At 36.6% G+C, this 19,214-nt stretch overlaps 1 protein-coding gene across 3 annotated transcripts in view; it reads left to right on the top strand.

The window, feature by feature from the left end:
• LOC144254908 (cytochrome P450 2C18-like) overlaps positions 1 to 3,195 on the top strand; it is a 34,231-nt gene extending 31,036 nt beyond the window's left edge. For all 3 annotated transcript variants that reach the window (XM_077798764.1, XM_077798763.1, XM_077798762.1), the window contains one exon: positions 1,148 to 3,195. In XM_077798764.1, the coding sequence (XP_077654890.1) occupies positions 1,148 to 1,329 (182 nt within the window). In that variant the 3' untranslated portion in view covers positions 1,330 to 3,195. The remainder of the gene's footprint in view (positions 1 to 1,147) is intronic.
• Positions 3,196 to 19,214: the final 16,019 nt, after the last annotated feature.

Below are 19,214 nucleotides of genomic sequence, written 5' to 3'. Positions count from 1 at the left end.
ATCATAGTACTAGGATATTTGCTCTTGAAGAAGGATGCCAGAATTTTGTGACTGGAAAATGAAGGTCAGCAAACCTTGGGATTATTATTCTATGAACTACGTCAATTTTCCCAAATCCCCTAGTCCAACCCAGTAATGATGCTGTAGCCTGATTTTACACAGTGCATGAACAGTGCGAGTTTCATTCCTGGTCATGTGCTGATTATTCTTTAAGGACACCAGTGCCACTTGATCTCCCTGCATCTAGTTCCTCCTTTGGATATGGTGCCTTTCACACCTTATGAGTGTAATACTGAGTTTCTGGCATATCATTGCCTAAATTCATTCTTTGGCTCTTCATCTTGCTTTTAGGTCTGGCAATGTAGATACGAATATGACAAAGATTGAGCCCTGCCTTAATGGAACTCTTATTTCAGAACACTAGAAAAATAGAAAGTAATGATTCAAATAATCTAGGCTTCATTGCTGAGTAAAGCCAAAGAAGATGAGAATCTACAACCTGGAGGAATCACAAAAAGTGCAAAAGAAAAAGAGCAGTTGATCTAGGATCTGAGAGATGTATGAAGTGCATCCTAGTCAAAAAGAAACAGCATGAGATATAGCATGAAATTGCATTGTATGTTTAAGGCTGATAAGAATATTCAGATCTGATTAAAGGGAGGAAAGACCATGGAACATCAGAGTGAAACAGGGAACATACTGAGCTTGTGTTTCTGGGAAAAGATTGACCGAAGCATGAACTGTCAAAAGAACAGTTTTAATGTCCACATGGTTAATAAATTTCTTGCCATAGAGCTGATGCTCAATGAATACTGATTGAATGAAGAGTGCTGATAAATTATTTGGTGGATAACAGATGTGTTCATTCTTCTAATCAGCCATTCTTTATATTTAGTCTTTTTAAATTTTTATTTGTAAATGGACACAATAACTTTATTTTATTAATATATTTTTATGTGGTGCTGAGGATCAAACTGTGCTTCACATGTGCTAGGCAAATGCTCGTCCACTCCACTACAATCCCAGCCCCATATTTACTCTTCTTACATCCATCCATCCATCCAATAACGAATCTGCATTTTTCTTGTGCCAGTCAAAAATATGCTGTTCAAGGAGTATTAACTCTTTCTATCTTGGTTATTTTCAGGAAAACGGATTTGTGTAGGAGAAGGTCTGGCCCGCATGGAACTGTTCTTAATCCTGACCACCATTTTACAGAACTTTCACCTGAAATCTGTGGTTGACCCAAAAGATATTGATACCACCCCAGTTTTCAATGGATTTGTTTCTGTTCCACCTGCATACCAAATCTGCTTCATTCCTGTCTGATGAAGAACAATCTGTCTGCTGCTGTGCTCTCATCTGGAATCTTCTCTTTGGGGCATGCTCCATCTCCTTCTCTCTCAGGCATGTCTTCTCTGACCTGCTTCTCACCATTCTATTTCTTTGAAATCCAGTGATCATCCAACCCCCATTGGAGAGAGTTTCCTCAGTTGTCACAAGGGCATGCTTCCTATTCACTTATTTATTATAAGACTTAAATGAGCCACTCTGTATTTCAATACTCTTGTGTATTATTACTGTGGTATATCACTATTAAACCAAGGAAAACCTTTGGGAAATTATGTAAAGTAAAATAAGTCAGGCATAGGAAGATAAAGGCACATGGTTTCACTTTTGTGTGTAATATAAAGAAGTCAGACTCTTAGAGTAGTGATAAGTAATGGTTACCACTTGGGAAGGGGTGACAGTGTGAATGGATGGGTAAAGAGGAGAAGTTAGTTAAAGGTGCAATGTTTTAGGCAGAGAGGAGGAATGGGTTCTAATAATCTAGTGCAGAACATGGTGACTATGTTCACAATAAAGTTGCATACTTCAAAATTCCTAAAGGGGAGATATTAAATATCCAGCCCATAAATAAAGGAAAAATAGTTGAGATGATGATTGTGTTAATAATCCTGATTTAATCATGATACCAGGTATGCATGTATCACAGTTTCACAATATACCTCCATAATGCATGTGATCAGTACATGTCAACAAAAAAACATATCGAAATAGGTTAAAAATAAAAAGTGCAATCGAAAACTACATTGTATCCATTTTTAACATTCTTGATTGGCAAAAGAAAATATATCAATCAGGTATTGACAGAAGGAACAAGAGGTAGCCTTATATCTGATAATTCTCAATGATGCTACTCTTAGTATCTTACCAAAACTTATAATTTTTCCTTCACCACCACCTTCCCCATCATTGAACTTCTATTTCCCCTACCCTGCTTTTGCCATTTGCTCTTTTTTAAAATTACTCTTTCTCATAAACATATGAGATAAATAGTATTTGTGTTATGCACTATTACTGCCTGAATAAATTACCACAAATATAATGAGTGAGAAACATGCATTAACTATCTTACAGTTCTGAAGTTCAAAGATCCAATGCCATCTCCTCTGGGCTAAATGATTCTGTCAGCTGAGATGGTTCCTTTTGAAGGCGCTAGGGGAGATCCATTACCCTATTTGTTTTCCTCCTGTACATTCTGCCAGCATCCCTTGGCTTCTGAGTCCTTTGTCACATCAATTGAACATCAGTCAACACATCTGCTCTCTCCTTATATCCTCTCATTTTTCTTTTATACAAATCTTGCTGAACCTAGTTGTGGTGGTACACTCCTGTGGTCCTATTGGCTTGGGAGTCTGATGTGGAATGATTGCAAGTTCACAGCCAGCCTCAGAAATTTAGAGAGTACCCAAGCATCTTAGAGAGATCCTGTATCAAATAATACATAAAAAGTGCTGGGGATGTGGTTCAGTGGTTAAGCACATTTGAGTTCAATCTCTGGTAACTAACCCCCTGCAAACAAACAAAAACCTTGATGATTGCATTGGACACACCTACATAATACAGTAGAATCTATCCATGTCATGACCCTTGACATAATCACACCTACAATGTCCCTTTTATCATGTAAAGTAAGAAATTTATGGGTTCACAGGTTTCAAGGATTAAGATGTAGATATTTTGGGGGTGTGAGGTTATAACAAAGCCTAAGATATCATATTATATCCTACAACTATGAAGATAATTCAGACAAGGCTTTCTTAAGTATCTTGTTCTGGTTCACACATCAGAACAAGGAGGTGAACCCCAGGACAATCTGGCTTTAAAATAATATTTTCTAATCAGTTGATTTTAATTCTTATTGGACTCAGCATCTTTTAGTTTTATGTCTTTATTGGTAGGTAATTGATATACAGTTAATAATTGTTAATATTTAATGGAAAGGTATTTTAAAAATAAAAAGTGCAGGGCCTGGGGATGTGGCTCAAGCGGTAACATGCTCACCTGGCATGCTCGGGGTGCTGGGTTCAATCCTCAGCACCACATTAAAAAAAAATAATGATGTTGTGTGTCTGCCAAAAACTAAAAAATAAATATTAAAAAATTCTCTCTCTCTCTCTCTCTCTCTCTCTCAAAAATAAAAATAAATAAAAAGTGCAAAGAAGTTTTCAGATTTCAAAGAAAACAAAACAAAACCCAATTTCACACCAAGGATCAAGATTCAGGAAGGATTGCAATTTCTCAAAAACATCACAGTATACTAGAATTTTTTAGAGATAGGCCTTGGTGATTTTTTTTTAAGGTATTGGAGGTTGTTGGGATTACAGGCATGGAGCAGTACACCCGCTGCCTTGAAGATTCTAAGAGAAACTATTTAAAATCTAGAAACCTAAGTTCAGCCAATTTTCAACTAATTAATAAAGATATATCAGTAAATTGAATTCCTGTATTAGAGGTCTTCAGAGAAAGAGAGAGAATCAAATGAGACTTATAGATAGATTGATGATAAATAGATGACAGCAGCCTGGAGAACGAGTCTAAGGGCATGAGAATTGACAGAGTCATGCTCTTGAAAACACCCCAAAATTATGCTATGGAATATCACTTAATCTAGTCAAGTGGATATCTAAAATTAACCATTGTATTTCTCATGCACTTTTTGTGAGGGGGAGGGATATTCTTCCAGATGAGAGCAAAAGAAAACAAAAGACAAGATGGATGCAAAAACAGAAGGTCCAAGAAGATGGTCAAAGGGAAAATCTCAGAGGATGTTTTAAAAGTTAGTCCTAAGAGAAGAGATGGGCTCTAGGGTTCCAGAACAATAAGAGAAAGAGAGAGAGAGAGAGAGAGAGAGAGAGAGAGAGAGAGAGAGAGAGAGAGAGTGTTAAAAGACTGGAAGTTGCTAACCCCTTCCTCTTTTTGTGTTGCTCACTGATCTGTCAGTTGGAGTGGCCTAAAACTGAAGCTGGTTGAGGTAGCTCTCAGCTTCCCTTCTCACCAGTACAAGGTAGGATGGAATGGGAAGTACTGTAGACTGAAGTTTTGTCTGGGCAGACAAGATTGAGGCATTCCAGGGGGGAGCTGCTGCAGAGTTTTATGAGGAGGAATCCAGCAGTGGGGGCTTAAGTCTAATAAGGCCTCAGGGGTCTTGTTGGATGGTATCTGCTCTGGAGAGAGAGATTCGACCAACACACCTGAGGACCTGGCAAATGCTGAGTTCTACTGAGAGTCTGGATGTCAGGGATCTCCCAAGAATTCTACTCAGACAGCAGAGGAGCCAGTCCACACACTCTGCTACCCACAAATGCGAACTTGTCAGGCTTAGTCCCTGAGTGAATGCACCCTCCTGTTCAGTGTCCCATCTCTCTCCAGCTGGTCATGTGAGTTGCCAGATTCAAAGGGAATATGAGTTAGATCTGCCTTTATTTTTCTGACTTAAATCCCCTTGGGCAAATCCTTATGATTGTTTCACTCATGCTCTGCTAGGTACACTGTAGCCCACACCCAGGCACTTGTGGAAGCGGTATGGCAATGTTTGCCATGATCATCCAGGCTCCTGCAGCAGGGGGCTGCAGTGTGCCCTCTTCAGGGCGACTCCCAGCCTCAGCTTTCTATGGCCAGTTAAGAAATACAGACGGCTTTTCAAACACCTGTTCGCTGTGAAGATTCTGGAGCAACAAAGTTTAGTCAACTTTTCTGATCCCCAGGATTTTCCATGCCAATTCACACTGTGATTCTCTTTCTGTAACCCCTCTCCTTTGTGATGACTTCTGCTGCGGCAGTATAATGTGACTCAGCTCCAAAGTACTCTTTGTAATTTGAAGTTCTATGCACCTAAACTCATAAGTCTCTAAGACACTCTGACCAATATTGAATTTTAGTTAAATCCCTCTCTTAGGATTTAGATAATAGATGTGCCCCCAGGTGTGTGACACATTGCAAGAGGTTTTAGAGGTGTAAAGATTGGGTAATGAAAGTCTTAACCCAATCAGCCAATTAATACCATGATAAGGATCAACTGGGTGATAACTGTAGGTAGGTAGGGTGTGACTGGAGGAGGTGGGCCCTGAGGGTGAGGCTTTAGGGTGTATATTTTGTATATTTTGTTCATATTCAGGAGAGTCTCTCTCTCTCTCTCTCTCTCTCTCTGTCTCTCTCTCATACACATACACACACACACACACATGTACAAACCATATATTATTTGCTGTAGTAAATATGTATAACATGTAAATTGAATGACATGTATTTTTGCATTATTGTGCAACTAGCACCAAGAATCATCTCCAGAGATTTTTTTTTATTCTCCTAAACTAAAAGTCTATACCAATTAAACAACATCTCCTATTTCATTTTCCCCCGAAAACTACCATTTTACTTTCAGTCCATGAATTTGACTACCCCAGGTATCTCACAAAAATAGGATCTTATTGGTTTGGTTGTGTTCAAGCTTCAACCATTTGGTAAAATGTGTCATTATAACTTAAGGCTGGGAAATATTCTATTGACTGTATTGGCCACATTTTGTGTAACCATTCTTCCATTGATGCATATTTTGGAGTTTTCTTACCTTCAGCTATTTTGGGTAAACATGGATGTACAAATATCTATCTATTCCAGTGCATGCTTTCAATTGTTTTAGGCAAATACCCTTAAATGGAGTTCTAGATCATTTGGTAAGTTCTGCTTAATTTTTTATTTTTGATCCACGTTATACAGAAACCTGAAGTTGGACTAAGGTGAAAACTTAGGACCTTCTTAGATCTATCGTGAACATTCATGGTGTTCTAATGCCCCAGGAGTATGTCAGACATACTTGATGTCATTTATGAACAGCTCTGTTATGGTTTGTATGTGAGGTGTCCCCCAATAGCTCATGTGTGGGTCACTGCAAGTTGGTTTAAAGGTAAAAATGTTTAAGTTATAATAGTTGTAACTAGTGAATTAATCACCTGATGGATTGACTTAGTTGTAACTGAAGGCAGGTAGCTATGGCTGGAGGAAGTAGGGCATTGGGGTTTGCCTTTGGGGTATATATTTGCATCTGGCAAGTAGATATTTCTCTTTGCTTCCTGATAATCATGTGAGCTTCTTCCCTCCACCGTACTCTTCTGCCATGATGTTCAACTTTTCATTGAGACTCAAGGAATGGACTGGCTGTCTATTGACTGATACCATTGAAATAATGAGCCTTCAAATAAAATTTTCCACCTTTAACTTTACTCTTTTCTGTTCTTTGAGTCACAGAAGTGAAAATGCTGACTAAAACAAGTTCATTCATCATCTTTTTCTTTTAAGCTTCTTAGTTAACCTATTAATTTCTTCAACTGTTATTCATGATTTCAGTCATGCACAATGCTCAAAAATTGCCTCCAATTGTCTTCCACATATGGCTTTGGTAGTAGGAAAGCTCAAAGTCCTGGCAATATACAAATAGCTCTACATGTGGGATTTCCAGAGATCCACAAGATGAGTCAAATTATGACAAGTTTCTGGAACAGAGCTTTGAGGGAGCTCCAACTCCATGCTGCTGCCTCCAGTGTCAGACCTCTGCTTTCACCATGGGCTATCTCTTTTCAGTGCTCCACTACATGTGGAGATGTAGAGAGGGAACAAGACAACAAGAGAACAAGACAATATCACTATTCTCACTAAGATATATGCACTTTTGTTAAATAAACTCTTGAAATATTTCTGAAAACTTTGGCTAATTTCCAGAAGTCTGAAAGAAAGTTCAATTTATTGTGCTCTCATTGTTTCATGTTGAAGGGAATTTTCAGGAGTCTTTATCATTTTTTTACTGACATCCTCCAGTATACTATTACATAGAAGTAATAGAGTGGATAACCTTATTTATCTCAATTTTATGGGGAAAGAGTTCAATATTTCACAGTTATCTGGTTTCGGAATCAGGGTGATGTTGGCCTCGTAGAATGAATTTGGAAGTTCTCCCTCTTTTTCTATTTCCTGAAATAGCTTGAAAAGTATTGGTATTAGTTCCTCTTTAAAGGTTTTGTAAAACTCTGCTGTATACCCATCCGGTCCTGGGCTTTTCTTAGATGGTAATCTTTTGATGGTTTCTTCTATTTCCTCAATTGATATTCTTCTGTTTAGGTTGTCTGTATCCTCCTGACTCAATCTGGGCAGATTATATGACTTAAGAAATTTATCGATGCCTTCACTATCTTCTATTTTATTGGAGTATAAGGATTCAAAATAATTTCTGATTATCTTCTGTATTTCTGAAGTGTCTGTTGTGATCTTGCCTTTTTCATCCCGTATGCTAGTAATTTGAGTTCTCTCTCTTCTTCTCTTTGCTAGCATGGCTAAGGGTCTGTCAATTTTATTTATTTTTTCAAAGAACCAACTTTTAGTTTTGTCAATTTTTTCAATTGTTTCTTTTGTTTCGATTTCATTAATTTCAGCTCTGATTTTAATTATTTCTTGCCTTCTACTTCTTTTGCTGTTGTTTTGCTCTTCTTTTTCTAGGACCTACATGCTGTGGGGTCGGGCTCCAAATTCCTCAATAGGACACCCATAGCACAAGAGTTAACATCTAGAATCAACAAATGGGACTTACTCAAACTAAAAAGTTTTTTTCTCATCAAAAGAAACAATAAGAGAGGTAAATAGGGAGCCTACATCATGGGAACAAATCTTTACTCCTCACACTTCAGATAGAGCCCTAATATCCAGAGTATATAAAGAACTCATAAAATTAGACAATAAGATAACAAATAACCCAATCAACAAATGGGCCAAGGACTTGAACAGACACTTCTCAGAGGAGGACATACAAACAATCAACAAGTACATGAAAAAATGCTCACCATCGCTAGCAGTCAGAGAAATGCAAATCAAAACCACCCTAAGATACCATCTCACTCCAGTAAGATTGGCAGCCATTATGAAGTCAAACAACAATAAGTGTTGGCGAGGATGTGGGGAAAAGGGTACACTTGTTCATTGCTGGTGGGACTGCAAATTGGTGCAGCCAATTTGGAAAGCAGTATGGAGATTTCTTGGAAAGCTGGGAATGGAACCACCATTTGACCCAGCTATTCCCCTTCTTGGTCTATTCCCTAAAGACCTAAAAAGAGCATGCTACAGGGACACTGCTACATCGATGTTCATAGCAGCACAATTCACAATAGCAAGACTGTGGAATCAACCTAGATGCCCTTCAATAGACGAATGGATAAAAAAAATGTGGCATTTATACACAATGGAGTATTACTCTGCATTAAAAAATGACAAAATCATAGAATTTGGTGGGAAATGGATGGCATTAGAGCAGATTATGCTAAGTGAAGCTAGCCAAGCCCTAAAAAACAAATGCCAAATGTCTTCTTTGATATAAGGAGAGTAACTAAGAACAGACTAGGGAAGAAGAGCACGAGAAGAAGACCAACATTAAACAAGGATGAGAGCTGGGAGGGAAGGGGAGAGAGAAGGGAAATTGCATGGAGATGGAAGGAGACCCTCAGGGTTATACAAGGTTACATACAAGAGGAAGTGAGGGGAAAGGGAAAAATAATACAAGGGGGAGGAATGAATTACAGTAGTGGGGGTAGAGAGAGAAGAGGGGAGGGGAGGGGAGGGGAGGGGGGATAGTGGAGGATAGGAAAGGCAGCAGAATACAACAGACATGAGTATGTCAATATGTAAATCAATGGAAGTGTAACTGATGGGATTCTGCAAGCTATATACGGGGTAAAATGGGAGTTCATAACCTGCTTGAATCAAAGTGTGAAATATGATATATCAAGAACTATGTAATGTTTCGAACAACCAACAATAAAAAAAATATTTCATAGTTAATAAAAATATATTTTGTAAGATTTTGAAATTATCCTCTTTTAGAATATGGAGATCCCTCTTTTTCTTAGTTTATTGAGAGTTTTTAATTTAACTAGGTTTTGAACATTACCTAAAGGGTATTTTTGACATTTATTGAGGTGGTCACATGTTTGTCAGATGTTCTTCAATTATTGCTACACATTTTACTTTAAATTAGTGTAATGGTAATCTGAGGTTCAGGATGACTTTACCTTTCTCCAGCCAGAAGTACGTGTTCAGGAAGCACGTTTAAGGGTAGATCAATGTAATTAGTGAATATAATTATTCAATCCAGGACTCTGGCCTTAAGGCTTGTCTTCAACTTCATACCTATCTTTATCTTTGGATATAGACTTTCATGGTGACCTTTAGGCATCAACTGAGACCAAGGTATTTAGTTTGTTTTTTTCCTATTTGATAGGCTCTCAACTCCATATTTTTATTGTATTGCTCAGAATCTGACAAAAATGCTTTTTCAATTCTAAATCTCCTAAATGAAATGGTCAGTCTTTCAGCCTCTTACCTCCTGATTTCAAATCCACAATCATTTCAAATCTCATAAAATATCAGGCTTTCCAATGTGAATTTCCCAATCACTCTGTTTTCTTATTCCCACATTTGACATTGTTTCATGATCATAAATAAATATTCATTTGTGTGTGTGTGTGTGTGTGTGTGTGTGTGTGTGTGAGAGAGAGAGAGAGAGAGAGAGAGAGAGAGAGAGAGAGAGAGAAGAGAGAGAGAGTCACTGAAAGAGCAAGACATGGAAGTACACAATCAGTAACATAGATTAAACACCTTTTTTTCAAAAATTTTGTGATCATTGTAATGAAATACTCTTTGCAGATAATAAGATTTTTTACTTGAGAAATCCATGAAAGTCAACCCATGAATTTTAATCCTCAGTATTTACAAAGGCTTGGACAAACTGTCCTTAGTTATACTGACAGTTAAAAAGTAAACATTTATGTAGTATTTAATGTGCTATGTTTCATTGTCTCTGAAAATAAAAGCACATATACACTATAGTGCACCCATTCTATATCTAGAAAAACATCTGAAGAAGTCCATAAGTAAAATATATATATATATATATATCAGTTTTCTTTTTTTTATATATATATATATATATATATCAGTTTTCTTTTTTTTTCGTTGTAGTTGGACACAATACCTTTATTTTATTTATTTATATGTGGTGCTGAAGATCAAACCCAGGGCCTCATACATGCTAGGTGAGTATACTACCCCTGAGCCACAACCCCAGCCCTGCACATAATCTTTTTATATTAACAATTCAAAAATAATCTAAATATCATCAAAGAGGTATACCTATATTAAAAAAGAAAGTATTTTTGGCAATTATGAAATAGCCAAACAATGGGGCATTATATATTACATTAATTTATACTACTTGTAAAAATATCTATGACATGTAATTATACAAATGTCATTTTCAAACTACAGATGTTTTGTATACACACATATGTATTTATTCCTGTTTGTCTGTGTTCAAATATCACCATATGTATATTTTCTCCTCTTTTCTGACTTGTCTTAGATTTATTTGTCTCTATGTGGGGGGTTGGGGCAGTCTAACCAGTAGAGGTATAAAGAAAGGGTATATTTGGACAAATTGGAAATTCAGATTGTACCTCATGCTATTCCCTCTAGCTGGAATGATATTTCCATGTTTTTCTCTGTATGCATACACATATACACACATTTACATATAAATACATAAATGCATGTCACATTCACAATTATATTCTAATAACCATTGGAAAAGACAAAAAGTACATATGACTCTCAAGTGATTATTTCCCAGGAAAATTACATATGAGTTTGTAGTGGCATACCCTCCTCCACAGAAAATATTAATTAATCTTCTCTAGAGAACCTCACCATAAATGTTCTTAGACTATCAGCAAGAATTTCTGCAACAGAGTTTTCAGGCAGAAGGAGGGAGGGTATGCTTATGCTTGTAGCACCAGATTGCTATAAGAAAGTAACCCAAGGCTTTCACAGAGGCATTTTCATTTCAAAGAAAAATAATCAGATTCTGAGGAGCTAACAGAGAAATGTCCTTGATTTTATATCTAGGACTGGGTTCCACTGTTCTGAAAAAAAGTTGCTTTTGTGCAGACTTCTACCTATTGAGAGTCTCTGAGTTCCTCCCCCAACACACTGGGTATAAAGTTCTGAACCTCTCTGAACTTGGGGTTAAGAGGGATGATTTGATAGAGGCAAAAATGCCCCCCTTTTGAATCTGGGTGTGGACAATAAATCTGCTTCCTGCTCTTCTTCCATGTCTGGCCTTGTCTGGCCTGCTTCAAGTTGGGCAAATTTCATATTTTTTTTAAATAATTGTAAAATCATAGAATAATCTCTGATTGTTAATTTTGACTAAAACAAAATATTAAATTTATAAGATGCTTTCTGTTTGGTAGGCACTGCAAGTTATATGTGGTTTATGACCTTAGGACTATGTTACAAGAAGAATTTTATTCGATATACAATAGTAAGATTTCTTCCATGCAGACAAATTTGAACTGGGTCTCAAACTGTGGGCAAAATTAATAGACAAAGAGCTCATGGATGGAATTCTTGCCATTAAGGGGTGCAGAATGATTGACATACTAGTCAGAAGAAAAATCCAGCAACAATGATGATAACAACAACAAAAAGCACTTGTTCAGATGACTGCAGGGTCTCCTTCAGAAATCTGATAATCTTTCTTCAGACTGGCATGAAACAGAGCTCATAGAAGGGTGGTATAGAGCCTAGCCCAACTGCAGGTGGGGTGATGTCAGTGTCTTTTGGATCAACCAGAGATTTCGAGGTAAAATACTGTAAATTGTTGATCAGGATTAAATACAACTCCATGCAGGACTAGTCCTCTCCCGCACAATCTCTGTTTACAAAAATGACAGATGAATTGATTATACATTTAATTCTATTTCAAGTTATCACATGGGAAGGATTAAAGAAAGGTGGAATTGATGAATATATTAATAAATGGCTGATTAACCATTCATGTATAGAATTGTATTCATGTATAGAATCTAGTTTCCTTCCTTCCTAATGTCTACCTTTTTCCTGGAAACTGACTTCTAGGGACTACATTAAGCAAGGAACCAGATCCTTTGAATTCAGAGAATTGGGTATTAAAAAGTTTATTATTCTTTCAGTCCCACCTCTTGGGCCACAGTTTCAGCAGTGCAGCAGTGACTGTATTCATATACCAATACACATCTTTGCATTTTAGGCATCCACTGTATCTTGGCTAAATATCTATTTGGTTTCTAATGACACCCACTGTCCCTTGCACCTTTCAACCTGGGATGGTAACATCTTCTTGTTGATGCTAATCCCTAATCCTTTACTACACTTTGCCACTTCCCTTGTCCTGTGTACACTTCTGAAAAACAGCCTCCTCATTAAAATATTCAATTAACATGTTTGAGTGTGTGCCACCTGTTTTTTTCAAAGACCCTTACAAATTAAGAGAAAACACTTAAAGGTTACTTCCTTAAATTTTTTTCCTTTACCCTCTAACTGCTCTTCTTCTACCCCAGTAAGACCAGGCAGGAGCTCCTCTCATTGGGCTTGCACAGCAGCCTCTATCATAGCATTGGTCACACTGCAGTTTTATTGCCTGTGAATTCTTCTTCCTCTCTCTTAGGAGACAGATCTGTTTCTTATTCACATTTGTATCCCTGGATCTCAGTGTGGGATTGCTACACATAAGGTGCTCAGTAATGCCATTGATTGAACTGGCTTTTCAGAGAATTGAGAAAATTCTTGGTAGAACTGGACTTCTAGTTGCTCCTGAGAATCTTTTCAGGGTCAGGAAGCAGAATTGGTGGGTAGATCTTCCAAACCAGTAAGAAAAACACCTTACACCCTGAACATTGGGAGTAGTGCAATGGCACTATGTTCAGCCCAGAGTAGCCTCCACACAAAGTCCATCCTCATCTCACTTGTCCCCAGATGCACAGATGAAAATGGAGCTTGCTTGCCTTCTGAGAAAGCCATGAAGTAGTCACTCTTCTTAAAGTTGTCACTTTCATCCAGAAAGTGATCAGGGTCAAACTTCTCTAGGCTGGGAAACTCTCTATCATCATGCAGGACAGAAGTCTTGAATGTCATTGTGTCTGTTACCTGATAGAAGGAGAAACAGATGAACTAGTTTATAAAGGAGTCATGGAACTTAAAAATAATTAGCCATCCCTCACCTAATCTCCTTGTTTTATAATAGAGGAGAGGGAAGCACACACACGAAAGAGAATTTATTTGCTCCATGTCACATAACAAATTAACAGTGAAGCCAAATATGTCTTAAACCATGTAATGCCTGGTCCAGGACACTGCATTACCTGCAAGGCCATCCTAACCAGGGTGTAGTCTGACAGCAGCACTTGCTGTACAGAAGATCAAGGAAGCTCTATGAAGTGCATTGCTCTTGACCAACAAATTGCAATATTGTCTCACAGAGCTGATGTCACTAAAAATTCAGCTAATTTTCTTTATTTTTTTTATTTTTTTAAAAAAATTTACTTATATTTTTTATAGACTCAAGTATGAGGATTTCTTCAAGCCTCAATTCCTTGAATGGCCGTATTCTTGAAAAACCTTCAATTTCCTAGCAAGATGAGAAAGTGTAAGTATACACTCTTATTGCTATGTTCCTTTAAAAACTGTAACATCATCTTTGTAGAGAGCATTTCCAATTTCTAGGTTTTTCAAATACTTAGAGATATAATTTGCACATTCTCTTCCTTTTTAATATAGAGTGACTGCTCTCAATGTTCTTCTGTGAACTGGGTTTTCCTACATAATATTATTCTCTTATGTTGTGTTTTATTTTCATTTATCTCTGAATATTTTCTAATTTTTCTAGTGATTTCTTTTTTAACCTATTGGTTGTCCAAGAGTATGTCCTTTAACATCCACATTTCCTGCTGTTGTTGATTTGTATTTTCATTCCATTGTGATCAGAGAAGATACTTGGTAGGTATGACTTTAATATTTTAAAATCAATTGAGAATTATGCATGATCTACACATGGTTTATCCTGGAGAACATTCTTTGTGTATCTGAGTAGAATGTGGATTCTATAATTGTTAAGAAAATTGTCCTGTTATATGTTTGTTAGCTATAGTTGATATCTGATGCTCCTTAAATCTTCCATTTTCTCTTTGGTGTTTGTCCGGATGCTCAATTTCTTATTGAAAGTTGAGTGTTGGAATGCCCCGCTTCTATCTTACAACTATTTGTCTCTTCAATTATCAACGCTTGCTTTTTACAATTTTAGGATCTCTTGATTGTTACATATACACTTATAATGTATGTTGTACATAAATTCACCTCTTTTCTAATATAAAATACTCTCATTTCTAATATAAAAATCTAATTTCATTTCAAACTTTGTTCTTTTTAGATATAGATGACAGTAGAGTGTATTTTGACATTCTATATTCATGGAATAAAACTTATTCTAATTAGGATCCCAAGCTTGTGGTTGTATATGATGTGGAGTTACACTGGTCATGTATTCATATACAAACACAGGAAAGTTATGTCTGATTCATTGCACTGTTTTTCCTATTCCCATTCCACCTCTCTTCCATTTATTCTCTTCTCCCTAATCCTATGAACTTCTATTCCCTGCCCCTCTCATCTTATGTATGTTAGCACCTTCATATCAGAAAGAACATTCAGCCTTTCAGCAAAATTTTTTATATTTAATTTTTGGTTGTAGTTGGACACAATAGCTTTATTTCATTTATTTTTTTGTGGTGCAGAGAATCGAACCCAGGGCCTTGCATGTGCTAGGTGAACACTCTACTGCTGAGCCACAACCCCATCCCCTAAGAAAATTTTTATTGATATCTATTGTGTGATATCAGTATACCATCCCCATATTTGGTTACTAATTGCGTGGGAAATTATCCACTTTTTTAAGAGAGGAGAGAGAGAGCGAGAGAGAGCGAGAGAGAAATCTGTATTTTTTAATAGTTATTTTTTAGTTTTCGGTGTTTAGTTTTAATAGTTATTTCTTAGTTTTTATTTTTTTATTTTTATGTGATGTTGAGGATCGAACCCAGTGCCCCACGCATGCCAGGTGAGCACACTGCCACTTGAGCCACATCCCCTGCCTGAATTATCCATTTTTTAACATTTAATGTAACTGTATTTGATATAAATCTGTCTCTTATAGATTGTACATTCCTTATATATCTGTATTTTTAATGGTGTTCTTAATACTTTTACAGTTCAAGAGCTGAATCATATTGACAATCCTTGTTCTACTATAATGCTATATACCCTATATACTTTTGGTTTCTCATTTCTTCTATTATTGACTTAAGTTTTATTTGATCATCATTGTTTATATTGAGCTTTTTTATTCCCTTTTGATTTTTAAGTTATAATTTTAGTAGTTACCATGGGGATTGCTGTTAGCATTCTAAATTTACAAATATCTAACTTGAAATGATTCTCAGTTAGCTTTCAATTGCATACAACTAATTCTGCTCTGATCCAAAAACATTCACCTTTGTCTTTTTTGGGTCACAAATTGTATCTTCCTATGTTGTATGTCCATAGCATATATTTATTATTATTTCTTTAAAATAGTATAGAAACAAAAGGAGAGTTAAATACAAAAGCAGAATTATAATAATATTTATATTTTGGTAGAATTAATACTTCATCCGAATTATTTCTTAAATTTGCAGAAATTTATTTTCCGATATCCTTTTTTCTTTTATTTCTCATTTTAGTGGTTCTCTTTAGTTATACACAAGAGTAGAATATATTTTAATATAATTGTATAAACATAAAATGCATCTTCTTCTAATCACACTCCTATCTTTGTGGATTACATGATGGTGGAATTTGCTCTGGCATATTTCTATATTACATAAGAAACGGAATGCTGAGTTGTTTTGGCCCTTCTTTTATGATGGATGTACTCTGAAGAATCTCCTTATCTTTTGGTATATGTTGAAATGTCTTAATTTCCCACATATTGTGAAAGGATAGTGTTGTCAGGCAGAAAATTCTTCATTGACAAATTTCCTATCAGCACTTTAAATCCATACTGCCACAGATCAATGCCTTCCAGCATTTCTGAGGAAAAGCCAACTGTTACTTTTATGAAAGATACTTTATGTGATGCATCACTTCTGTCTTTCTTCTTTCAACAGTCTCTGTCTACGGTTTTGAAGTTTTTTAAAATATGCCCTGGTTTTATCCCACTTGGAGTTTAGTTTCCAGCATGGGTAGAGTCACAACTTTCCTTGAATGTTAAAATTTTCAGCCTTTATTTCTTCAGAGATGATATGCCTCTGCAAGGAAAGCAAATGGAGACAGAAGCAAGGTTCAGAGGCAAAGCAAAGGCTCCTCATCCAAGCTGCCAGATTTATTTATATCAATAGGTCACATTAGGTCATTGGCATCATTAGTACATATTGTTCATTATCACAGGTTACAGAGTTGGCAACATTATGCACCTTATTCCTTAGCTACATACCAAGATGCAATGTGCAAATTTAGGAGTTTTGTATAGCTCTCATGAAAGTTCATTGTAGGGTCTGGGATTGTGGCTCAGTGGTAGAGCTCTTGTGTAATAAATGTGAGGCACTGGGTTCAATCCTCAGCAACACATAAGAATAAGTAAACAAAATAAAGGTTTGTGTACATCTACAACTAAAAGAAATTAAAAAAAAAAGAATTGTGTGGGATCGATCTTACTCACCGAGGAGGTCCACGGAAAGGGGTAGAGGACAGTGTTGCTGCGGAGTCCCTAATCAAGACCTTCAGAGACCAAGCAGGAAACAGATCTAATTTTATTGCACAGTTACCATGTATATATACTCAAATAGTAGCTAAGCAGATTATAGGCAGCCACCAATGCAATTTCTGCTAACTGTCCTGGCAGTGATCAATCAAGGTGTGGGCCGTGGATCAAGCTCAGGGACTGCAACACATGGCCTCATGCCTAGGGCTGTGCCTACGGGGTAAGTGGCCTGCTGCTCAGGTGCTTAGCATGAGGGAGTAGCCTGCCACTTAGATGCCCTTAACCTATACCATGTATGCAGTACTCCATGCACTTTGTCCTCACAAAAGAATATTCAATGCATAAGGTAACTGTTATGTAGACAAGTTTAGATGCAGTGAAACACTGTGGTTGTCTGAAAGAGAGTTCCTCTATTCCCAGGAGCGGAGTGTCTGAGATCAAGGTTGATGCTCTGCATATATTAGTTATCTTACTAGTTCCTGGGAGAAACTGCAGAATATTCCAACTGTTGATAACAAAATGCCTATTATTCCTCAGGAGTTTGCTCACCAGAAGAAATTCGCTGTCTTTTACATTTCCACAGTCAGAACCCTTATATGCCTCTTTTGTCTCTCTTCCCTTTCTGGGACTTCCATCAAGGATGGAAGTCATAATAGGTGGAATTCCATAATCTTCTTGGTTCTATTCATTTTCTTTTGTTCCTTTTTCTTTATGCTATTCATACTGAAATGTTTCTGTTGTTCAGTCCTCATGTTTGCTATTTCTTTCTTTCATTCCTTGAATTCTGCTGTTGAACTTCTATGCTAAATCTATTTATTGTTGAATCTGTTGTATTTTTAGTTCTGGAATATCTATTGGTTTCCTTTTTTAATCTCATTTCCCCAAATTGAGATTTTTGGTTTTTCCACACATTGATTTTCTGATTATTTCATAAACTTGTAAAAGATAAAAGATTTTATCAAGTAAGTTTGATATCTGGTCTCCCCAGAGGTGGTTTTTGTCAAATCCTCATTTTAGCTATTAAGGGATATTTATTTCTGATATTTTTACACTAAATAGTTTTTGCTATCATTGAGAACTAAATAGTTAAAATATTACAAACTGTTAATTCAAGAAATAAAGTATTTTTTACCCTTCCAGCAGTACTATTATTATAATTTTCAAACGCTGTATTTCTTGTCATCTGTGATCAACTAAATCTCCATCCCTTTATGTCTGTAGCCAGTCAGTATCCTGAAAGAGATTTCCTTACATTCTTAGGTCCAATAAGAAAATAAATTCATTTTTATTTTTTGAATTCTTCATTTAAAGCCTCTTGGGAAGTTTCTTGTCCCTCAAATATTTAAACAATGAGTAATGTCTCTGTGCCAGTCCGTTAGCAAACAAAAGTCACAATTTTATCAGGGCATGGTGGCTCACACCTGCAATCTCAGTGACTCAGGAGAATAAGGTAGGATGATTGCAAGTTTGAGGGCAGCTAGGGAAGATTAGAAAGACCCTAAATTAAATTAAAATGTAAAAAGTGTTGGAGATACAGCTCAGTGGTGGAATGCCCTGGGTTCAATCCCTTGTACTGCAAAGGAAAAAGAAGTCACAACCTTGTTGTGTGAAGGAAAAAAAATTGCCATTGCCTAGTTGGAGGCCATCAAGCTGCACAAAAACACAGTTCACTATCCCCCACTCTGCCTCCCATGTAGCTGGGTATGGGGAATGTTAGCCTCTCTGTGAACTGCCTGATTACTGACATTCATCACCAGACACTTTCTTCATCAGGTATTTCGAGGAAGATGCACATACTTGCCCATATTCAAGAGTCCTAATATAATTTCTTCAGATTAATTACCCAAAGTCAATGGTTGATATGGTGGAGAGACAAATGCCTAAATATCTGGGTCTACCATCATTGTGACATTACTCTAGTAATATCACCAAATGATATTAATATTTTAATATCTGGCATGGAATGCATTTCCACATAATTATATTTTTGTTTATTTTTTTCAGCAAATTTGATTTAACTTAACTCTGATAAACTACATGTCTGTAACTGCCCAATCTCCAACTTCACCTCGACAAACAAAAATATTAACCTTGGCTTATAAATGTACTCCCTGAAGTAATTTTAACTTGACTTAAATCTTCAGGATAACTCCTTGAGCTCAGAAAACTACCTGAGGTTGACGTTATCATGGGAGAGGACTGACTCTTTCTAGTTAGTACACAT

Source organism: Urocitellus parryii, chromosome 5 (genome assembly GCF_045843805.1).
Source record: "Urocitellus parryii isolate mUroPar1 chromosome 5, mUroPar1.hap1, whole genome shotgun sequence".
NCBI classification, from domain to species: domain Eukaryota; kingdom Metazoa; phylum Chordata; class Mammalia; order Rodentia; family Sciuridae; genus Urocitellus; species Urocitellus parryii.
Note: the sequence above shows the minus strand (reverse complement) of the source record. Positions and strands in the feature narration are given on the sequence as shown.